Source organism: Bos grunniens, chromosome 6 (assembly GCF_055505025.1).
Source record: "Bos grunniens cultivar Pamir isolate PY7600 chromosome 6, Bosgru_T2T1.0, whole genome shotgun sequence".
NCBI lineage: Eukaryota > Metazoa > Chordata > Mammalia > Artiodactyla > Bovidae > Bos > Bos grunniens.
The window spans coordinates 106,103,571-106,129,194 of record NC_141170.1 but is presented as its reverse complement, the minus strand read 5'-3'; the positions used below and the strand labels follow the sequence as shown (position 1 = coordinate 106,129,194).

The following is a 25,624-nucleotide window of genomic DNA, read 5'->3' as shown; positions in this document are numbered from 1 at the left end:
TCCAGTACTCTTGCCTGGAAAATCCCATGGACGGAGGAGCCCGGTAGGCTACAGTCCATGGGGTCGCAAAGAGTCGGACACGACTGAGCGACTTCATTTCACTTCACTTCACTTTACTCCATAAAAAAACTAGTGAACTTACCCAAACATCCAGGATACCCTGAGGTTTGACTTTGTAACCAACATAAACTAATTGTCTTTGGTGACATGAAGTCATCTTTTATCCGGCAAACCTAAAATCTGTCACACTTGCCTATGTGATTACGACTTCATTCTGTTATTACTAATGAGAAACTCTAGATGCTAAAGATCAAGTCAACACAAAAAATTGCAGCACCTGCACCATACGGAAGCCATTCCTTTCCAGAATTCAACATTTACTTCTGAAATAAGCTATTATTTCACATTTGTCTTGGTGTTCTGAGACTAAAGACAGTTCATATGAGAAATCTGATTTGCCCAGGAGGTCCCTGCTTATCATTGATCAGCATGTTTAATTACAGACAGTTATTTGATAGAACCACTCAGAAGTGAGTACAGCAAAGTTAACAATGCCATAGGTTGAGGTGGGCAGCACTGAGCTTCGGGTCTCTCCTTAAGCATCTCCGTGCTGCCTCAAGGCAGACGCACCTATCAGGAAAAGGCAGCTTACCCTGCAGCATGAAGATGATGGTTAGACATAAGAGAATTTTCTCATTAGGAAGCCTGTTAATTACTGCCTCTAAAAGAGAGATTTTTTTTTTTCCAATCAGCATACTAAATCCACAGTAGTTCTAAAGAAAGCAGGGGTTCATTCTGTTAAACAATTTTACAACTACAAAAGAATAAGATTCTAGAATAAAAGTTATTTTTGTCACCACAACTATACTAGAAAAGAAGGTTGACTTCAACCTGGTAAACCATTCCAAATAGACTAAATTGATTTCAAAGTTGGTTGAGGTAATTGGATACACCTGACAAATCCCGGTGAATAATTTCTTCTGATTCCTTGCACAACAAACAGACTAAGAAGATTTAAGACAAACTTTTTACCAAAGTACAAAGTTTTTACCAAACTTTCGTTTGGTACTTAGCTCACAGTTCATTTTTTGCTAGTGTTCAGTGTTCCACTCCTTATGAAATTATAAGAAATTCATTTCCAATGATCTGAATTTAAAAGCACTGAATTGGATGTCTAACTCTAATGTTCCTTTTGTTGGTGATTCATTTATCCTCTAATGGCCTTATTTTCTGATGCTATCTTTTGACTTTTGTAAATGTATCGGAGTATGTTATCACATCAAATAACATTATCAGAATAGCTGTATTTGTTTTCACCCTTTGGATGTATGGGAAGATTTTTCCTTTTCAGACAACCACAATTTCTAACTTTTCTGTATCACTTAAAACCTGTCCCTAAATAGATGAAGCTAGATCTTCTGATTTAGAGAAAACAAAAACTCAAATTTTTTATTCAGAGTCCTATAATAATATGGCAATTTTACTAATTTTGGAAGAAATGAAGACAAAAATAAATTTTCTTATAAGAAGTTAAATCAAAGAGGTCTCAGGAGTGCCTACTCAATGATGAATTTTATGTTTCCTTTACAAGCCAAACTTTATCAATAAGGAGTTTTCAAAATGTAGTATTTCCAGTATTAGTCTTAGTATTTTCAATATCCTTATTTGTACATAAAATAAATTATTTTTTATAGTGTTTACACATTTGAAATTGATAAGTAAGATATAAACCCTAAAATATTAAACATTATATTCAAAGAAAAGTTACACATATATACACGCAAATCGTCTGTCCACTTTAAAACAATGGCCGTGTTCAATTCTTATTTAATGACTTTTGGATAACTTACTTTTATGGTAAACTATCCTTATTCTTTTAGCTTTATGTTATCCTTGTTTATATATAAGTATAAATAAGAAAATGAAAGATGTTATATATTATATTAATCAGTAACTTCCATTTCTTAGTTAATGGGTACCTCATCTTATTCAATGATCTTGTTTTCCTTATCTTAAGCTAATTAACTTTAAGGATTAGGGGACATTCTTAAATATAATATGCAGTGTGAACTTAAGCCATGAATCCATTGATTAACTATAAGAAGAGAAAAGCTCTGTGTCCCCCACGTTGCAGTCTGGAGAGCCCTGAAAGTGCTGGGGTTTTTACTCCCATGCTTGTCAATGCATACTTTGGATTATGGATGTATCACAACTGTCAGCTCAGCTTTCTAGGTTTTAAAGTACATTTGTGAACTTTCTGGAAAGGGAACTTTGCAGTAATAATATTTGCACATGATTGAGTTGTTGGTACACTTCAAGCTTGGAGTGAATTTTGAGACATATAAACAAGACTGGCAGGAGAATGAGTATGCTCATGTCCAAAGCAGGTACTAAATTTCATGCCCCTCCTCCCAGTCATTAAGACCTACTCTGCTGACAGCTATGTTGACTTCCACTTTGGCTGCATCAGTTGGAAAGCATCAAAGCATAACAGACAGCATTGCATTCAAAAATGCAACATGATTTCAGGCAACACACAAAGGCTCCACGGGCGGGGTACTTTGGGGTCAGGAAATGCCCAACTCTGACACAGCAAGCAGGCAGCCAGTGTTCACATGGTTTCTTAATCAACCGCAAAGAGTTTTGGATCCAGGAACTACAGCCTCACGTTCTGAGAAGACATCAGTTCACAGGCATCCCACTGCTAGAGAAAGTTAGATTCCTCTAAATGTTGGGTTGCCAAAATTACCAAATCAAAATACAGGATGGCCAGTTAAATTTGAATTCCAGACAAAGAATATTAATTTAGCATGTCTTGACTATTGCCTGGGGAATGCATATACTAAAAACTATTACGTGTTGTTTATCTGAAATTCAAATTTAACTGGGAGTACTGTATTTTTTCTGGCAGTCCCATCTCTATGGTATCTGTTCCCTGAAGGACACATCATACAAAACTTAAAATGAACAAACAAAAAGCAACTAGGAAACACGTTCAAGGAGAGGATTATGTTGGCAGATGCCCCTCAAATATTTACTTTGAAGGATCTGAAGGAAAAGAGTATGGATGGACAAATGAGAAAATGAAGAATGAAGAACTTCATAATGACCAACAGGTGGAAGTTAAAGTTTAATACAGCAATTGCCAAATTTGGGAGTATTTAAGAACCTAAAGACGTCAACATTTTTCTTGCTTTAATTGCTATTTATTTTTACTTGAAAATCTATATGTAGCCTACACAGGTTTTTGTGGTTTGTTTTTTTGTGTGTGGAATGGAGCATATCAATATGGAGTAAATCCATAAGCATCAAATAATTTGGAATTGGTCAGTGAAAAAGCAAATTAAGAGTGCCACAGAACCATACAACCATTTCTTGTGGCTTTTCTTGGATTAAGAAAATATTTAGCAAAAATCTCCCCTCAAAAAGATTTTCCAAAAAGTCTCCCCTCAGAAACATTAACACAGGGAGTTTCAATCAAGCATTGCATAGACTATACTTATCTATTTTATTATAGCATTACAGCATGATAATGGAATTCACATGGTGTCAACATTGCTCCTGAGATACCGTAGGCATTTCAATGCAGAGAAGGAAAGCACAGTACAGTGAGAAAGGACTCAGAGAACTTCTTTTAAAGGTACTGGATTGTACAGGTCTCAATTTAAAAAAAGAGAGGCAGCCATTTCTGAACACAAAAAAAGATGCTGTTGATTTCTTTAAAAGTCCTAAGAAGTGACCATAAATTAAACTCAAGTTGGCATGTTGTGAAATTTATCTTTAATGGAGAAATTAAAATTTGCATACAGCATCACTTTAGGATCAATAAGGTACAAGTAGGGGAATTATAAATATAGACTATATTTCAATTCTTTAGTGGTTTTATACTCCAATTGTGAATACTATGGAGAGGTATTAAATCATAATTAAAATCTAATGAATTTATTTCATATGGATTTGTCCACACATCAGAATCTTCAGCATGGAAACAGTGTGCAAAACACAAGGAAATGAGAAAGTGAGAGGGAATACGAATAAAAAGTGAAATTGAACATTCTGTTTTACAACCTAAAAGGAATGGGACACCCAAAATTAATAGCCATAGTAAACCAACTGCTTTTGAAAGCATGATTCACTTTAATAATAAACACTAACATGTATTGGGGGAGTTATTTCTGTTGAATACTTTTTAAAGCCTCTCAGTGGTTCAGTGGGTCCTGGTGAGCTTCAAATACTTGACATCACCTTGTACAGAGCAAGTTCTCTTGTGCAAAGGAAAATCTGCATTCAATGATCAAAGTTTAACTGGGCAGACTCCAAGAAAATGAGAGAAATAAGAAATGGGAAATAAGAATCCTAACTGAGATTATGTAGAAAAATTCTGAAATATCCAGCATTTATGGGCAGAACAAAAGTTGTCCGGAGACCAACATGGACTTTAGGATACGTGAAAAAGTTGCAAAGTATAACTACTTTAGCAAACAAAATCAAATCAAAAGGAAAAAATCAGACAGAGTAAGGTTAGAAAATGGAAAATCCATGTGATTTAAAGGGGGGGAATTTGATATTAAGAAAAAAAAATTAAACAAAAAACTCTTGGTCTACCTCTGGTTAATCATTTGATATAACCAATTATGGTACTCAATATTTTAACCAAAATTACCTGGAATATGATTCACTTGAGCCATAAAGTTTTTATTCCAACCAATAATTCATTCACATTCAGAGGACCTCTTAAAATGCATTTTAATAACTGTATTTAAGATGTGTGGCCAATTCATCTGCACCAGGAAGCTGACACAGTCTTGCTCCACAGCTTCCAATGTACTGTGTAAAATATTTCTTACCCTATGGAGGTTGTCCTCACCAACATTCTAGCAATTACTTCAATAAAGTTATCACAGGGGTGCTTCCCAAAGCTCGGCCAGCCACTGAGCTTTGATCACACACACACACACACACACATCTCTACACACACGCATCTCTACACACACCCACACACATCCTCTCACTCTCTCTCCTGTGGTTATTCTGACCCAAGCCATACTCACAATGTTAGTGACATCTGGAGAGGCTCCGTTCTGCAGCAGAAGGAGGACAATGTTCAAGTGGCCCATGAAGGCAGCCACATGTATTGGTGTGAGGCCAGACTGCGAAACAAAGCGACAGCAGTTTTACTCCTCTGCACCGGTGGGGGCCTTGGGGCTTCTTCAGATAAATAAAACTCGGAGAGGACAGAAGATGGGTGGAAGGAAGGGGAAGAAGGAGTAAGACAAGGAATGTTTCGTGACAAGCTGAAACATTTTTCTACCTCTGTTATAGCTTGGATTGAAGCCCCATATTTCACCAGCAGTTCCATGACTTTGATGCGGTTTTTCTTGCAGGCAATGTGCAGTGGAGTAAAACCATTCTGTGCAAAAGACAATCAAGTTAGTTGAAAACATGCAGAAACGAGTCTCACACAACTCCATGCTGGCACATTGCAGGCAGTAATGCTACATCGTCACATAATGTTACCATTTCTTCAAATGCTGTAGCTGTTGGAGTTAGACAGCGATGGTGTATTCCTGGAGGCTTGTGTCATGTGTGGGGGGCAGGTATGGCATTGTTGTGTGGTTACAGAGAAAACAAAAGGGACGTGGGCCTATTCTTCTATGGTGGAAAAAACACACATAATTATAGTTTAGTTCTAAAATGGTTTAAAGTATACTAATAGGACAGATTATGAAATAGCTTAAAGATGCTTCAAAGATAAGAATACATTTTTTTTGATGATGGGCTATTTCTTAGAGTGAAAAATCATTACCTGTTTTATTTTGAAAATCTAAGATTTATGACTACCTTTATAATAAATGTTTCAGGTTAGCTACTATTTTTTTAGGGAACAGGTGTTACAAATTAACAAAAATTATTTGTGTTGATCATTTTTTATAGCCAGAAGTTATATTGTTTATATTAAAAATGTTTTATGAGGAATTGTTGTATATTAGCAGAAATCATTATTTATGTTGATAATATCTTTATAGCCATGTTATATTTCTTATATCTTTAATATAACATTTTTATAACATGCCAATCAAGATACATTTTGTTTTAGAAAGAAATAAGTGCTGAAATATTTTCAAAAATAGTATGAAGCATTTTTTAAATAACTGTAAGAAGATATCTCTTAAAAGCAAAGAAATGTGGAGAAGTCTTTAAGGTACTTTTTAACTTTTCATACTAGGATAATGTGCAGGAATTGGGGAAAATTACATAAAAATTTGTTAACCCCATGCTTAATCCTTATGTGTTAAGTATTATATTTTTATTTGAACAATGATGACTCTATATAGAATAGCTGTATCCATTCTGCTAGTTAACAATTTTGCATGTCCCAATAGGGACTTTTTATCAGAAAATATTTTTCTACATTAACAGTTCTCGGGAAAGTATATAATTTTCTTTAACTTATGACATTATTATTCACAACATTTTAAAACTAATTTCCCATCTATTAGCTATGTAATAAGCCAGATATAAATAACAACATGTATATGTAGCACTTAAAAGATCTTCAATGATTAGAGTATGATATCTTATAAGCTTATTGGCCACTATCCAATTAAAAATGAGTACTTTTTTCTTTGTAAGAAAACAAACATCCTCATGTAATTGCACATAACCCAAAAAGTATAGTTGTTTCCCAGGCAACAATAAATAAGTTGATTCCAAGGAAAATTTCTCATAAAAGTAAGATCCAATATTTTCTAATTCTAATACATTCTCTTAAATATTGATTGCCTGAAGACTAATTTAACTGACATAAACAAATAGAAAAAAGGATTTGCCTTTAGTTAGAGAATTAGGAAACAAGAGGCATAAATTAATACATGCCTAATACTTCCAATGATTATGGTTAAAATATAAGTGAAGCAAGGAGACTTATTCAATATTAGACTGTGAGGGACACAGAAGGTGCTCTAGGGACAACCATTTGCAGATTTCTCTTGAGCAACTGCTGAAATAGTTCATATAAAATGCTTCCTGAAGTAAAAAGATGACCAGCATCACTTTTCTATTAGTCTATGGTTGAGGAATCAGGTCAATAAGGAACATCTCCAAGTGAATTCTTTACAGCTTACATTTTACATTACCTTACGCAGTCAAATCTGTTCACTTTAAACATTTTTCCCCCAAAGATTATAAAGTTTAGCTTTTTTACAATTTTATTCTGACTCTATATAGAGGTGTATAGAACTTATTTTTATAACTGCCTATTTTGCAACTCCGATTTTCCATTTAAAAATGCTGATCACTCCAGAGGTTTCATATTATCTATGACTTGCTAATTACGGCAATGTTACCTTGGTGTTCTCTTAAATCTATCCCTGCCGTTATTTAATAGCAAACTGTGACGGTATGAAGTAGGCAGGCAACTTGTGGGAGGTGACAAATTTAGAATTAACTGTGTATCTGTAACCGTGCACTGCTGGTGTCTGCAACCACTGATCAATCAGTGTGGGTTCGCTGGTGTCAACCTGTATTCATTTAACGTGGACTGGGCCAGGTTTACCAGGGCTCTGGCGTTCGGGTTGGCTCTCTTGTCCAGAAGAAGTTTGGTTACTCGGTAGTGGCCGCAGTGTGCGGCAACGTGGAGGGCCGTCAAGTAGTCCAAAGTGACGTCATCAACAGGCGCCTTGTGCTGGAGCAGGTGCTTCACACATTCCACGTGGTCCCCCTGTGCAGCCATGTGAAGTGGAGACAGCCCGTTCTGCACATCAAAACCAAACCAGGCCCACATTTTAGTCATACTGAGTAATGTAAGAGAGAGAAAGACATATCATATGGTATCACTTATATGTGGAATCTAGAAAAAGGGCACAGATGAACTTATAAAACAGAAGCAGAATCACAGATGCAGACAACAAACTTAAGGTTATGGCGGGATAAGGGTGGAAGAGGGATAAATTGGGGGATTGAGGTTGATATATACACACTACTAAAAATAAATAGATAATTAATAAGGACCTATTGTGTAGCATAGGCACTCAATACTCTGCAGTGGCCTATATGGGAAAAGAATCTAAAAAACAGTGGATGTATGTATAACTGACTCACTTTGCTGAAATTAACACTCACACCTGAAATTAACATAACATTGTGAATCAACTATACTCCAATAAAATTTTTTTAAAAAAGAAGTTTGAAGGAAAAAGAAAATGTATAGAATAATCCGATGGCAGGGAGTGAGAGTAAACAGACAGGGAAATACAGTGTGTAGTCAGGCAGCATCAGGTCGACTTAGGGATCACAGGGATCATTAGGGATTACAAAGTTAAAGAGAGCCGCATCACTGCAGTTGGATGCTTTCTGCAGCCCCATTCAGCCTCAAAAATGGGAGCTGGATTTATATCAGGGTGAAATGTAGCAGGTGTGTATGAGTATGTCAGGGAGTGGTACAAGTAACCAGGGAATTTCTGGTGCATAGAGGTGAGGGAATAAGGTGAATGAGAGACAGTTCAACACCTGGCTAATGGCACCAGAACAATAAACATTTTTCTGGAGTTGGGCTTCTGGAGAGTATTCACTGAAACAGAGGAGGTGGTTGGACAAAGGGGAGGTTAAACACAGAAATTACAGAGGCTTTACAGTGAGCAAACTGTAGAGGCCAAGTGAAACGATCATCTACTGCCCTCACCAAGATTGTTAAAATCACCAATTAGAACAGGGCTTTTGGGGACTTCCCTGGTGGTCCAGTGGCTAAGACCTGACACTCCCAATGCAAGGGGTCCAGGTTTGATCCCTGGTCAGGGACTAGATCTTGTATCACAACTAAGATCCAGTGCATCCAAATAAATGATGGATACATCTTCTTTTTTTTTTAAAGGCTAAGTTGTGGAGAAGAGTCACAGTTTACTGAGCATTTGAATTTTCAAAGAAAGAGGGAGAGTGACAGCTAGATAGATGAATATTTGCTTGAAGGAGGAATAAAAGATGATACAAAGCTGGGAGATATGGAGAGGGAGGGAAGCTAGTCTGGTATTAGTTGCCTTGGCCCTTTCCAGGCCAGTGGTGTCACCTCACTCCAAGATGGTTAATTCACTTTCTTCTGTTCCTTACCACAAACATAGCTCTACTTTTTGTACTAACTCCTTGTCTATCTTACCCAGGTAAATTCCGAGCTTCTTGAAACTACAGATAGCATATTATTTTTCTTGATAGTCCCTTGGTGTCCAGAACACTGCTTGGCACATTGTAGCTACTCACTATGATAGACTGATGATGCATGCATGCATGCTCAGTCATTTCAGTCATGTTTGACTCTTTGCAACACTAAGGACTGTAGCCCACCAGGATTCTCTCTCCATGGGATTCTCCAGGCAAGAATACTGGAGTGGCTTGCTATGCCCTTCTCCAGGGGATCTTCCCGACACAGGTATCAAACCTGCATCTCCTGCATCTCGTGTATTGCAAGTAGATATTTTACCCACTGAGTCTCCTGGGAAGACCAGTTTGATGATACATGAATGATATCTGATTTTTACAAGTAGGCCATTAAAAAATTCCATCAAGGTAAACCATAGTTTTCATTAGTGATTACAATTACAGGCAAATTATGCAAATGAGATTATTTTATTGTTTGTGGAATGGCCTATCTGCCTACCCTTAATTTGATACAGGTCTTTTATTAGTTATAGCATGACCAGTGTGAAATTTTGTTCCTTCCATTTAAATTTCAATCTATTTCCTCAACAAAATTTTCCTTAATTATGCATGCATTGCTAAGTCACTTCAGTCGTGTCGGACTCTGTGTGACCCCATAGACGGCAGCCCACCAGGCTCCCCCATCCCTGGGATTCTCCAGGCAAGAACACTGGAGTGGGTTGCCATTTCCTTCTCCAATGCATGAAAGTGAAAAGAGAAAGTGAAGTCACTCAGTCGTGTCCGACTCTTAGCGACCCCATGGACTGCAGCCTACTAGGCTCCTCCGTCCATGGGATTTTCTAGGCAAGAGTACTAGAGTGGGGTGCCATTGCCTTCTCCGTATGCATGCATTACCCAGCCCAAAATGTTGCATTTTAAAGACAGATCTCTACAACATTCATAGTATAGATATGAGAATGAAAATGATGCAGATGATTTATTCTTTGTCTTCATATACTTCTGATTTGAAGCCACCCTTTCAGGACCTATGAGGCACATCTCTAAAGACTAAGTTCATTCTATACAAATTTTGAACCTGTGGGCTGGTTTTTGCTCCAATAATTTCAATTAAATATTTAATTATAACATAAATTGAAAAATATGTACTTGTGTTGGCTGCCTTATTTTTCTCAGCTTACCCTAGTTACAGCATTGGTTGATATGAATCATGTTCAGGGGATGGGAGAAATGCAATAGGGAGAAAATAAAAGAAATGTCCCCTGTCTAAATTTCTGCTGTATTTAAGGATCCAAGTGTTGTTACATTTCCCATTAAATAACTCTGTGTGATTATTTTCAAACTGTGTCTCACGCTATCTTCTGGTAACTCAAAGAAAATATCCAATAAATCAGCTCATCACTCTGTTTCTATTTGTATGGATAAGAGTTTTCCTCATGGCTGTGAACATTGATGAAATGAGACCAGAATATACAAGATGTACTATGCCATAGAGAACAATATGCTTGTTTAATGGTTCTCTGTAGCTAGGCTATCCTAACTTTTGCTTTTCACATCACCTATTAATCGCAATTATAATCAACCAACACGAAATTCTTTTTAATAGTACTGTCTAAGAAATAAAGATTGGACAGCTTATCCCATACAATCTTATCTTGTATTGCTACTTGTACTTCTTTAAAACATAATTTTATATGCATTTTACAGCCATCTCAGAGTATCATAAAAATGTAGACTAACAATGTTTAGAGACGTTATCACATATATAATATCCACATTTACATATAATACAGTAATATTCACATTTCTATCTACAGAGAGAACAGCAGGTAAAAATATAGAAATAATTGGAAGTTATACATTTAAAATAAAGTTGACTTAAAACTCAACACTAAGAAAACTAAGATCACAGCATCCAGTCCCATCACTTTATGGCAAATAGATGGGGAAACAGAGGACACAGTGACAGACTTTATTTTGGGGGGGGATTCCAAAATCATTGCAGATGGTGACTGCAGCCATGAAATTAAAAGATGCTTATTCCTTGGAAGAAAAGTTATGACCAACATAGACAGCATACTAAAAAGCAGAGACATTACTTTGCCAACAAAAGTCCGTCTAGTCAAGGCTATGGTTTATCCAGCAGTCGTGTATGGATGTGAGAGTTTGACTATAAAGAAAGCTGAGTGCCAAAGAATTGATGCTTTTGAGCTGTGGTGTTGGAGAAGACTCTTGAGAGTCTCTTGGACTGAAGGACATATAACCAGTCCATCCTAAAGGGAATCAGTCCTGAATATTCATTGGAAGAACTGATGTTGAATGAAACTCCAATACTTTGGTCACCTGATGCGAAGAAGTGACTCATTGGAAAAGACCCTGATGCTGGGAAAGATTGAAGGCAGGAGAGAAGGGGAGGACAGAGGATGAGATGGTTGGATGGCATCACCAACTCAATGGATATGAGTCTGAGTAAACTCCCAGAGTTGGTGATAGACAGGGAGGCCTGGCATGCTGCAGTCCATGGCGTCGCAAAGAGTTGGACATGATTGAGCGAATGAACTGAACTGAACTGACACATTTAATACACCTCAATGCATGTATTTTTAAAATAATTTTTAAAGTTTGATACCTACGACTCATTCCTCAAACACAACAATTGTGGAACCAGAATATGCTCAGCTGATGCTTTGATTTTAAGAATAGATACTATCAAAAAATGTCTTAAAGAGTTTGCTGGACACCATCTTCCTCATAACAACTCACCTTCGTCCTTGCCAGCAAGGGAGCGCCCCGCTCCAGCAGAAGCTCCACCACTTGGTCATGACCGCTTCTTGCAGCACAATGAAGGGGTGTCAACCCATCCTGCCAAAAGAATGAAAGATAGGCCTGAGTTCATTTTAAACAAACAAACCAAGATTGTATCTGTTACCATCTTGAAGAGAGGGTTTCCTAAATTCAGTCCCAGTGACTCAGATCAGTGATAGAATTGCTATCAGTTAAGTGATAGAGAAGAAAACTTAAGAGAGAAAACAACATAGAGAAATCTTGATAGAGAGAAAAAGAAAGGCAAAGACAAAACAGAAAGAGGGAGAGAATAAGAGAAATCCCATGTGTAGAGGTTCAATGTAAAAAAAAAACTGTGGCTGGTCATGAATTTGCATATTGAGGAAGATGGAGAAGCAAAGTGTGCAGCATTTGTTGAACTTCAAAGTCCTACTTGCCTGGAGCCACCCCCAGAGATGATATTTGATGACTCTATTTTCATTCTGGTTATCCTAACACAGCTTCTAAAAATTCTTCTTAATCTAACTTGTCCATCTATCTTCTCTCTTGAATTGTCACTTTTGATAAATTCTTCTGAAATGTTCCATGAGGCTTATAAAAAAAGAAGGTCATTTTTTTTCACCTTCTTCTAAAGGTTTCTGCTTGTATTTTCATCATTTTACAAAATACATTATTATTTTTCAAAGATTAAATTTATTATCAGTAAATAGCGTTAAAATAATGTCAAAATTATGGCACAACTGCATGTTATGCTATTTATAAAGCTTTCTGACCTTGATAATGTCACGGGTAGTTTTTAACTCTAGGGCAATCGTCAATACTTTGGCCACCTGATGCGAAGAACTGACTCACTGGAAAAAGACCCTGATGCTGGGAAAGATTGAAGGCAGGAGGAGAAGGGAATGACAGAGAATGAGATGGTTGGATGTCCATGATGGACATGAGTTTGAGCAAGCTTCAGGAGTTGGTGATGGACAGGGAAGCCTGATGTGCTGCAGTCCATGGGGTTGCAAAGAGTCGGACACAACTAAGCAACTGAATCTCCAAGTACCCTCTGTCTTTTGGGTTTTATTTCTCTTCAGGGTAACATGGCCCAAGAGCAGAATAGATGGAAAATATGATATAAGATATATAACATATATAAAACAAGATATAAGAACAATGGGTAAGAAGCATAACAGAAAATAAAACCCTGAGTACATAAATTTACTAGTGATTTCAGATTTAAAGGGGAAAAAAAAAGGATTGTCTCAGGAAAAGAGGTTGAGAAGGTATGTAGTAGTTGAGAAAATGAGGGATGACAAGCAGTTAAGAGGACTTTAGAAGCTTCTGATTTATCCAGAATTTTAATGGCCTATCTTTTGTGTTTCTGCTTCAGTGACCGCTATCTCTGGGTTATGTTTTCCTCCTGATCAATATCACTCATCTGGATTGCAACAGTCTTCCTGATCCAACATTCTGTGATGTCTAAGCTAGCTATCTTCCATTTGCCCTTCCAGATCTGTGCTCTACCCTTCTCCATTGTGGGCTACCCTGCCCCCTGGCTTCTGGCTGGGGTTGGCCAATGGGATACACAGCAAGACATGGAAGCAACTTCCTGAAGGATCTCCTGGGTCTGGCAGTGACTCTTTAACCAAGTGTGCACTCCTACCAAAGCAGCCTTCTGTGTACAGCTCTCTCCTTTGAAGGGCAGGTGACCTCTTCTCACCTTTCAGACCTAGGGTTGGTAATGAGCCCTGCTGGCAACTAGCCCCAGGGATATGTCACCTTCCCTGTTGCCTCCCCTTCAGTCCAGCTACAATGGTGTAAATAAGCCCTTGAATAATCTCTATTCAAATTATCAAATTTGAGTCATTTGATTTTGGCTAGGACCTTAATGATAACTGATCCTTGCTTTGTTAAATCTATTTGGCCAGTCATCTGATTTTGGCTAGGACCTTAATGATAACTATTCCTTGCTTTGTTAAATCTATTTAGCCAGTATTGAGATACTAAGAACCAAAACAGACCCTGCAGTTTTGGGGTATCTGAGAATTAGCATGAAAAGACTGTCTTCTCAGCAAAAATATATATATATATAAACTACTGCAGTTGGGATGCCAATTTATTTTAAAGTTTGCCAAAAGGAACTTAAAAGAAAAACTGTGTGGGCAAGGTGATTACCATGCTGACGCATTTGTATGGTACCAGTGACTGGTGGTGGACATACTGAGCACTGATTGCTGTATTATAAGTGAAACAGCAATTAGATGCAACTTTATATCTCAAACGTATTCTTGGTGGGGGCTTCATGGAGATCTAGAGTTTGTGAAATCCAACACAGTGAATGAAGATATGACGTGCACAGTCCAGCACGTGGTCTCTGGAACCACTGAGCTCTGGGTGTGAGTGTGTCTTGGATCAACCCACCATGGGTGAATCTGCCTGAGGCTCCGCTTCACGATATGTTGAATGAGGATGGTTTTTCTTACCCAGGTTAACTTACAGCCTTGTTTGAAAGATGAAGGGATGCTATTTTAAATCACTTTTAGAAAAGGCAGAGTATTGCTTTCTAAAGATTATATGAAATATTCATGGCATAATCATTTTGAAACCTCCAAAATGCTCTCAGAATAATAGGAAAATATGGAGAACACTTAAAAAACCCACTAGAATATCAAGGAACACTAAGGGTTAAATAATTGGTTCTACAAATAAATATTACAATTTAGTGATGTAATTTATCTGCCTGTATAAATGATATGTAAATTGTATCAAATTCAAGTTGCCCAACATTATCAATCTGGGAAGATTTTGGATATATTCTAAAAAGTACAGTGTCTCATCCCCTGCCCCAAATCTTTATTGAGATGTTTTGTATTCAAGAATGTTTTAAACTCTTTTTACTCTTAGGAGCTATTACCTATTCATTACCTTTTTTTTTTTTAACTTACATTCTTAAGACTGTATTTGAAGATTGCCTTTTCCCCCGCTTCCCTGTGTTCTCTTCCCCCCACCACATTGGAATCATTTCAAATCACACTGCAATGTCTGTAATCCTTAAAGGAACACCATTTATCTGGCTAGTAACCCACAGCATTAGCTTCTTACAACCATTTCTCTTATCTTTTCCTCTCCTCCCTGTCAGCTTAGATTATTCTTCCAGTAACGTATCCTGAAGTCTGAGTGTTAATATAAGCTCTGCTAACTACTAAGCTATGTGTCCTTGGTTAAGTTATTTAACTCCTCTGAAACTCATTTTTCACACTGGTAGTCTTATTTCTCAATTGAAACCACCATATTTTCTCAACAAGTAAACAATAATACTTGGTAAGTTGTTAGGAAGATGAATTAAGCTGATATTAGCATAGTACTGAACAGGGTGCCTAGAACAGCATGTGCATATGACAACTTATAGCCCCTACTACTACTTTAATTATTACTTCTAATAATGAGTAGCAAGGGTGATCTCTTTCTCTGATGCATTGTTTTTCATTAATCATCCTCACATGTTTTTTGTATACTTTTATTGCTTGCATTGAAATACATATTTCAATATTTTAACCATAATCCTTATAGGAAGTATTTCCACATTAGATAAAAATAAGTTTAAAAATAAAAAAGAATAATGCCTTTAATAAAAGTTAATAATATCATGCTTAACTAGCTATAACATTTTGTTTTAACATGAAAATGAGGTTTTTCAGACACCAGAAAACCAAGGCTCTGGTGAAAATGTCTTAAAGTTTCACATGAGATTCTAGTCAATGATGAGAATGCCTCTGAGATGCAAAATGTCTCAGTGATTGATATAATGCTGGTGAAAGTGGTGAGAGATTGTGGGCATGATTTTTTAAATTGCCCCAAAGCCTTTACGTATAATATTACAGAATAATATTTATATTATTAAAAATTCCATCAATAGACACATTATTATAGTACCTAAAAAGATAGTCAAAAACAAATACAACATTTTTTAATTTTAAAATATGTTTTTAAAGGATAAAAGAAAAAACAAACCATGAATTGGCCTCCTGATTCCAGACATAGTCCTGGATTTTCAGCAGATACCTCTACGTGATTTTACTTTTGGTAAGAAGGATATGGGTCTAATGATTATAGCCAAAACCTAAAGAACATAACAGCTTTTAAAATTCTACTTTAGAAATGAGGAAATATTTTCACTTACAGGAAAAGCTCAGTGCCACCTTCAGTATTGTGACTGATCCCAGGGTACACTGGAATCAGCTCGTGCAAATCGGTGAGAGTCAATTTTCTGCCTAGCTTTTCTCAATTCTGCGTCAGGGATATGACATTGGTAGCTCTCGTTGGCCATGATAGAAGTTTGGAAGTATTTAACCATGCGAATCACCAGAGGGAAAGTCTACAAATCAGAGTCTATAGTTTATTTTTTAAAAGAGCTTAATATTAAGCTTTTTTACCAGTACGCTGCTAACCTGCTCCCTTGGGTATTGTTGATACGCATCTCTGAGTACAGGGATCTAGTCTGTCTTTGTTAACAGCTGTATCACTAGGGTTCATAACACCAAGTAGGAAATCAATAATTATTTGTTTAAGGAAGGAATGAACAGAAGATCTGCACAATGTGTACAATTAGAAAATCTATTTTCACTTTATAAATACCTGAGTGAAATTCTATTTATTTGCTATTTCTAAAAGCTACATTGGATGAAATACAGTCCAAATATTCCCTTTAAGAAGAAAGCAATGCTTACACTGACAGAACTAGCCTAAAAATCCATTTCTCAGTACCCTTTTTATGAAAAAGCAACACTCATTTGCAGTTACACTTTTAAATCATATACGCAAATGTATGAAGGGCAAGCAAATTAGAGCATATTGTAAAGGACAAAGCAAATATTGTGATGATCAATAAAAACAAAATCAATTGCCTCAATAATGAATGAATATACCAGAAAAGCATTAATAAGAGGAACATGTATCCTTAAAACACTGATGAAGATAATTTTTTTTTTTTTTGCATTTACAAAGTGCTATCTTTACATTGGTCCTCTCAATTACTAGAGAGTCTCAATAGAGACAGACAGGTGAGTGTAAAGGGACTCATTATGTAAGTAATGGACTTAAAGAAGGAGGTACAGAAACTCTTTCTTTCAAATACAGAGAACAAGTAAGCAAATCATGTGACATTATATGTAATTATTCCAAATTCTGCATACCTACAGCATAGCAAGAGAAAAGGCATGCCCTCAAAGCAAAGGGTAGAAACCACATAAAACCCTGGTGAAAGACACTAGACACCCCAGCAAAGATCTTGACAGAAAAAGCAAACCATTTCAGAGTTCCCACATGATAATATGACCCAGGTGCTCTGGACCAAATGTCGTAGAGAAATGAGATTTAAAAAGCAACATAGTCTAAAGTCATTAAAAACCAAAATGTATAGTCTGGGACTCGTGTAGTTTCTAAAAGCTCAAAGATGATAAGATTTATTAAAATATTTTTTAGTCTTAAGATTTGCAGGGGAATTAGGTTAGATCTTTATTCCTTCCACTATGAGCATGCAAAGTCCCAGGATTAAACAAAGTGACAATAAAATATCACAGGGACATATTCTATCTACTAACTTATATAGACTTCTTCTACCATACATTTCAGAATTTGACATAATAGGGATGTTTAAAGTTTTGCTTAAGTCTATGATTAATCAAATGTACTCGAGAATTAACACTAAGGTACTAGTTTAATGTTTAAGCAAGTAATTGTACATCATTTCCATAACATGATAAACATTATGAGTAGCTAAGTAATTTATTGGTAGTTCAGCTGGTAAAGAATCCGCAATGCAGGAGACCCTGGTTTGATTTCTGGGCCGGGAAGATCCTCTGGAGAAGGAATAGGTTACCCACTCCAGTATTCTTGGGCTTCCCTGGTGGCTCAGATGGTAAAGAATCCACCTGCAATGTAGGAGACCTGGGTTCGATCCTTGGACTGGGAAGATCCCCTAGAGGAGGGCATGGTAACCCACTCCAGTATTCTTGCTTGCAGAATCCTCATGGACAGAGGAGCCTGGTGGGCTACAGTCCATGGGCTGCAAAGAGTCAGACACAACTGAGCGACTAACCACAAAGCACTTAAAAAAATACCTAAGAGTTGATTCTCACACAACCCTATGAGGTAGGTAGTATTACTAGCCTAACTAAGTTTAGAGAAGACAAGTAAAAAGTTAATACCACTCAGCTAGTAAGCAGAAGTAGCATTTGAAATCAGGTAGTCTGCATTCAGAGTCTGCACTTTAAACAGTTGTGTTCTCCTGATATCTTATTATCTAGTTTTTGGGAGTGCATAAAAACTCAGAGCTATATTTTACTCAAAAAATTTGAAATCAATGAAGGGCACTGCCTCTTGGCATGTTGACATGAGTAAACATGCAGCATAGTAATAACTGTATGCCTTTTTTTCCATAAGCATAACCAGAGATCTCCTGCTCAGATCCCTATAGCATAGCTAGTTAAGAAAAACGACTTAGGAATTGAAAAGTTCAAACCAAAAGATTTTCAACATGTTTCAAAATATTTTTATGTAAAAACCACACTCTCATAGCTTAATGTGTCCTAATGAGTTTGGGCTCTTGATGTTTATGACTAGCCAAATCTCAGATGAGCAAGTTCAACCTTTGATCTTTGTGCCCAGAAAATCAGTAAGCAAGAACTTGAAAAACTGTCTCCTTGAGGAGCTAGCATTCTGCTTCTCTGGGTACTTATGAGCAAATATTAATGCCACTTGACCATGTAAAACCTTTATATAATGTATGAAGTTTAAATCAAATCCAAGAAGGTAATTTCCTTGAAAATGCATTGCTTGTGTTTAGGGACTGTTATTTTAAAGAGCCTGCTAAAAGAATACAAAAAATAATATGGTAGGAAATGGAAAGAACAGAGACACTCACCCTAGTTTTGGCATCAATCTGACCGCCACGATCCAGTAAGAGCTTCACCATGTTTGTGTTTCCCCTTTTGGAGGCCACATGCAGAGGAGTGATTCCATTCTACATTGTGGAGAGACCAAACAAGAGCATGGTGGGTGTGACAGGGCATGGTGGTGATGGCTTTGTGCTGAAGAGCACAAAGGAGATTGTGACCTATTTTGCAACTTTATCCAAGGTTTCTATGCCTTCAGTGCTTTTGATTTTTAAGGAACAAAAAAAGCACACAAACCATATAGCACTATAGAGAATGGAAAACATTATAAAACTGCATAACTAAGTTAATCAATAACTATGACATATGTACTAAATCTACACATCACAGTCAAGAGACAAAGGAAGCAATTTTGCATAATAGAAGCAAAATTTCAGGTCCTACCTAGGATAGAGCCCTAGTCCAAAGTCTTAAAACATTCATGCACTTAGAGATTCTGGGATCCTAAAGTTTGCTATGCTTAAAAATGGAATACACATATGCCAATAAATACCCAATGGAAAAATGATTCTTAAAAACATCTTCTTCAGAATAATTCAGTATGAAAAACTTGAAAATAACGCAATATAGTTTCAGGGCAGAAGACTTCTAAGGACAAAAGCACTGTAAGCATGAATCATACGTATTTCTTTTCTTGTCTATTCTATAATCATCATGATGTCAAGGATATGTATCTGATTTTTGGTATGCTATGATTTTGCAAAATCAAGTATTGTATTTACAGTATATTAAGTATACTGAATTTGATATCTGTCATGTAAGTGAATTCTTTCCAAGGAAAGTATACCATTAAACGTATAACACATCGTAATATCTTTAGCTAATAAGACTCCTCATATGACCAAATTCTCAATTTATTTTAAAAAATCTGTGTCAAATTATGTGCCCTATAATCACTGTTAGGATATAGTATAAATGTACTTATATATTTTATACTGAACATTTTAACAGTTTTTTGTTGACTTGAAGTTTTTCATCCATGATTCACGGTGTGACCTTTAAATGTAACTGCTCATATTGATGTCAGAATCAGCATCTTCCTTACAAAAAATGATCTGCATGCATGTGAATTTACACACTATTTTTCACTTGCTGGGTCATAATGACTTCCTACGATTTGAAGAGGAAAAAAAAATGGAAAATCTAATTTCTCCAGCACAGATGGATCCATTAAGAAAAAAATAAATAAAATCTTTATCACTGTTTATTTTTACTTTAGTAAAATGCCAAATTCCCTGGCAGTCCAGTGGTTAGGACTCTATGCTCTCACTGCTGAGGGCTCAGTTTAATCCCTGCTCAGGGAACCAAGATGCTGCAAGCCACACAATGTGGCCAATCAATCAATAAATCAAATCAAAAGAGAAACTATTTTAATCCATACCCTGGCTGTGAAGTCCACAGCAGCTCCCCGGTTTAGAAGGAGAGTTGCCACGTTGACGTTTCCATAGTGGGCAGCGATGTGCAAAGGGGTGAATCCACTCTATGGAAAGCAAAGAAAACAGCAGTCAGTAAAGCATTTTACCTCCATGCGTGGTAGTCCCTGGATTAGTGAAGAAAATCACATGGGAACTGTCTACCTAACAAGTGAGCAAAGTAAATCAGGTCATAAATGCTTTAATAAGATTTTCAAGTTTGAGTGGTATTATTTAAATTTAGTGGTAAATAAGTCAACATGAAAAGGTAAACAAATATCCTATATTTCTTGGCAACATTATTTCTAATTATTATAACAATTTATTTATTTATGAGATTGGTTGTCTATATAAAACCATGTTTCCTGAGTTGATTTAGCTTTAAAGCAAAACAAAATATGATTAAACAACAGTATTTTTTCAGCCATAGAATATAACTATGAATAAAGAATGTTTTCTCCAGAGAAAATTTCACATCTTCTATTTTTAAAATTTGTGTTTTGGTTTGGGTGTTTTTCAAAATGAAAAATAGCATTGGTTGATATTGTATCTTGGAACTATGAATATATTGTGAGAAATTCAATATATTGTGAGAAATTCTTACGGAAGATATACAATTTCATCCCACATCATTTATACTATCCTGATATTTCTATCCTCTTTAACAACTGAATTTTGTCAGTTATATTGTTCTGAAAAAAAGTTTAAAAAGCAATAGTTAAACAATACAGTAGAATAAATATGAATATAAAACAAAGAAAAAATTAAGTGGAATCCCAATTTGAACGTTAATTAAACTAAATTTTATCAGTAAGACTAATATAAAAATAAATAAATCATATGAGCATTAGAGAATGGTTTATTCTTAGAGTGTTTTAAAAATGAGTCTGAAAATCTTAAATAGAGAAAAGCATATTTCCTTTCATTTTTGCTAATGAAAGCATAATTAGAAATTTCTGCCATTTTCACAGCAGAAGCATACTGATTCTTTTCTTATTTACCATATTAAAAAAAAGCATTGTTCCTGCTCTCCATAATTTCCATTGCTTAATAAAAGATAATAGGAACAATAAAGACTGTTCCTGTAAAACTGGGTATCAAATCCTGCAGTTTTGAGGCCATTTTGCATTGCCTTCTTTTGTTTGAAATGAATTTTGATATACACAATATTGTTTTTAAGAAATGTTACTCACATCACAACCATTATTTTCCTATTCACTTGGTGACTTTGCTTTTAAAATAGCCTAAATAAGTATTCAGATACCTTAGGTAACAGAAATTCCTCTGTGCTAGTAGCCAAATTAGCTGCAAATAATTTCCCGACTCTAGTGAAGCAAGATACAAAATAAGAATAGCAACTATCAATCCAAAGCCTACGCTTATAGTCATGATATTTTTATTTTGTGTCTACATGATGCCAAATATTCATGTCAATATACAAGAAAAAAACCCAGCCTACAACCTGGGGGCTATTTTACAAAATGTCAAACTTTAATATTTTAGGAAATAATTGACTAGATGTTTTTTATTTTTATCTTGATATTTCCTGTCACCCAGTCATATCCTGAACATGTATCTATTATTTGAGTTACAATTTAATTTCAGAAAAACACAGAGATCGCTGATGAATCATTTTCAAATTATTCAAGTATAATAATATTATTTTTCCCATTTTCAGAAATAAACTAATTTATTGCTTGACACAGCCTCATTGAAAATCCACAGTGATGCCTCAGGCTGTGACTCTTGGATTAGCATGAGGTTGGTGTAAGCCCCTCAGGAATCCTTCCCTGATTAACAGGGAGATGGAAGGCTCAGGTCACGATTCTACAGGACTGTGGTTCGATAGGTTTCTCTTTGTTATTCTACTGTCCTTGAAGAAATACTTCTAACTCAGTATGTATCTACTCAAATTGCTGCATAATGATTAGAACCAACACTGCTTTCAAAAATGTAAACAATTACCAAAAATCACTTAAAAGTAAAAAATATTAAAATCAGTAATTAAGATATATCAATTTGTATTATTCCAGTCTTGAGCAATTTCACCAAGCAGTTGGGCATTTTTTAAAAAGTCTCTGACCTAACATTTGGAACAGAAGAAATGATATGAATAATTTAAGTCTATTCACATCTCAATGAATAAACTAGTTAATAAACAGGTATTAGTTTTAGAAATACACTACTAATATTAAGCGCAAATGCCAGGTCCACAACCCAGTGATCATATGAAATGTTAATCTAGACAATTTCCTCAGCAAAGTGAAAATCAGTCTACAGAAACAGTCACTTGCCTTTGAAGGTTAAATTTTATAATACAGGTTAATTTTTATAATACACTTTCAATGGTTTTTGTATTAGTGCCTCTTGATAGCAACAGAGAGAGACCACTACACACACACACACTCACACATTCTCTCTCTCTCCCACACACACACACACACACTCTAAACCAAATGCTCTTCTTGATTTTGTTTGTGGATGGGACTTATTTAGGTATGTGGAAAATAGATGATTTCATGACAACTATTATCAGATAGCAAGATGATGAAAATATTTTGCTCATGATATGCTCAACATCATTACTGATTATATACAACGTGGCAAAAAATTACAAAAAAGGGCAATTGCAAAGAGATAAGAGGATGAAACACTGGCAGAGCAACCTCCTTAAATTACACTTCACTCGATTCTAAATGGAGAATTCTCATTAAGAGAAGGAGGTCACATCTCTTATTGGCAAAAAGTTAATAATAAAGCTCACTTAGTAAAACACATATTATGGAACAGTATTGTTTCATGCTCTACTCTAATGAGCTTTTTAAATAGCTATACTGATTAATAGTGTTTCATAAATATGTTATATTAAAATTTTTGAATTACCTATTTGCCCTAATTATGGGCAAAGTTTCCAAATTAATTTCCTAATAATGAAAGTTCTAATCATTAGTATGAATTAGTGAGCATTTATTCTAATTGGACAAAAAAGACAATAAAAGTTTTAAAAAGATATATTTCGGTATAACCGCAATACTGTACCTCGGTGGTCCTATTCACCATCATCTGAAGCAGTGTTGTGTGGGGAAAAGAGGGAAGATATTACACAGTGCAAAATTAAGGAAACCATCAACCTGCTCTCTGCAATTGGCTACACCATTCCAGCATGCCAAAATGCATTCTATTTAGCAAAGGCAACCATAACACTATACAATACAACTGTATCTTTCTATTTCTGTTCCTGTTATTTTTTATCATAAATAGAATAAATAAGAAGGTTTCTAAAAAGCTTCACCTTTTGGAGAAAATTATCTCATAGGGTTCTTTTTTGTTTTCTTACTGTACCCAGTAGACAGTCCCCTTTATTCTGAAATACCTCTGAAAGTAACATCTCTTTTGATGACCAGAAGTAATTTTGCATTATCACCATGGCCTACTTCTTTATCATCCCCCAGGAGGAAGCCGGCAGCAGAAGAGTTCCTGTCCACAAATACGTGCAGCTTTTACCTTGGACTGTACGTCAGCGTTGTGATCGTTCTGAAGCAGGAGGGCGGCAGATTTGGTGTCATCTTTCCTGGCTGCAATATGCAGGGCTGGCAGCCGCACCTTCCCTTTGGTGTCGTTCTCCAGGAGGATGGCCACCGCCTGGTTGTGTCCCTGCTGGAGTGCCACCGCCAGGGGCGTAAAGCCATCCTGGGGAGACAGAAGGAAAAAATTTCCATAAACTTTGGGAAGCCTGGGATTCAACTCCAAGAGACAGTGCATCTCATTTTCAAATTAAAGATTAAGATTGACAAAAACATTGGAAGGAATAAATATTACTGTGAAGACTGAAGCAAATTATAGTCATTTATTATACTACATACTGGCTTCATCAGATATTTTAAAATATCTATTCTATACATACTTTTAAAAACATCTGCCTTTCCTAATGAAGCATACTGCACACAGGATATGCTCATTATGTCTTGAATCTGAAAATATAAATTAGAAGCCACCCGAAGTGATGCCTGCTTATACAAAGAAAACTGTGGGAAGGGGAGAAATAATGAAAACCAAGTCTGACTGATATGGTAGCCAACACGGGGAAATAAATGACATGATTAACTTTGCAAGCTGCTAAATATCTCTGTACTGATTAGGGAAAACAACAACAGTTAATGGAATGCTCTATTACCAATTAATTTGGGAAAACTGGGGCATAATATGATCTAAAATTCTTTGGCAAATAAGGCTAATTCATTAATTTTGCACTTAGTTGAATTATATATTGTCTTTTGAATATAAAATTGTGCTAAATAATGTAGAAAATCAGCCTTTCACTTTGAAACTTCAAAACCGATTAAAGAAATACCACAGATCATCAAAGCTAGAGGAGTCTTAGCCGTAGATGGATAACCATGCTAGAAAACTGGGAAGCTATATTTTCTCTCTAGAAACATGTATTCAAAAATGGAAAGGTGACAAGTAGGAAAAAAATATACTCTAGGCTCTGTTAATGTGAAAACCTCCCTTAATTCACAAAAGCTAGAAAACAAGTCTCAGAGTTAAAAGTTTCCATTCATAGAGGAGACAAGAGGAATTGGATGGCACATCTAACAAATGCATACCAGAGACAATGGCTGTTTAACCACATCTAACTGCTCCATTTGTTTCCAAATATGATTTTTAAAAAGGTAACTGTAGGACTCCTCTGGTGGCTCAATGTAAAGAATCCTACCTGCCACTGCAGGAGACACGGGTTTGATCCCTGGTCCAGGAAGATCCCACGTGCTGTCAGCAACCAAGCCCGTGCACCAAAACTATTGAGCCTGTGCTCCAGAGCCCAAGAACTGCAGTTATTGAGCCCAGAGGCCACAACTACCGAAGCCCATGTGCCCTAGAGCCCGGGTTCCACAACGAGAGAAGCCGCCACAGTGAGAAACTTGCGCAGCGCAATGAAGGCAGCCCCCGCTTGCCACAGCTAGAGAAAAAGCTTGCGCAGTGCAATGAAGGCAGCCTCCGCTTGCCACAGCTAGAGAAAAAGCTTGCGCCGCAACAAAGGCCCAGCAACCAAAAATACGTTAATTAATCAGCTAATTTTTAAAAAAGGTAACTGTAGACTTTGGAGGGAAAGTTATTTTCCTCAAATGTCCATATCATATATGCACTACCACAATAAGGACTGAACTTTTAAAATTAGAATTGAATTTCAAATAAACACACTACTTAATGAAACGGAAGAGTAAAGCATGTAGTGCTGTAAGATGAAAGAGAGTAGCCTAAATTTGGAACTTTGGCACAAATTAAGTCCTCTGTGAAGGGGGAAAGAACAGGCTCATTATCATTTACATATTTAATTTGATT

At 36.2% G+C, this 25,624-nt stretch overlaps 1 protein-coding gene across 50 annotated transcripts in view; it reads right to left on the bottom strand.

The window, feature by feature from the left end:
* The window catches only part of ANK2 (ankyrin 2), a 584,595-nt gene that overhangs the window by 117,917 nt on the left and 441,054 nt on the right, over positions 1-25,624 (bottom strand). For 30 of the 50 annotated variants that reach the window (XM_086407151.1, XM_086407166.1, XM_086407160.1 and 27 more), the window contains exons 6-13: positions 23,786-23,971; positions 23,321-23,344; positions 20,251-20,349; positions 18,839-18,937; positions 11,908-12,006; positions 7,556-7,753; positions 5,312-5,410; positions 5,052-5,150 (exon numbers count right to left, since the gene is read on the bottom strand). In XM_086407151.1, the coding sequence (XP_086263277.1) occupies positions 5,052-5,150; positions 5,312-5,410; positions 7,556-7,753; positions 11,908-12,006; positions 18,839-18,937; positions 20,251-20,349; positions 23,321-23,344; positions 23,786-23,971 (903 nt within the window). The remainder of the gene's footprint in view (positions 1-5,051; positions 5,151-5,311; positions 5,411-7,555; positions 7,754-11,907; positions 12,007-18,838; positions 18,938-20,250; positions 20,350-23,320; positions 23,345-23,785; positions 23,972-25,624) is intronic. The other 20 variants (XM_086407163.1, XM_086407146.1, XM_086407168.1 and 17 more) reach the window with 3 other exon arrangements.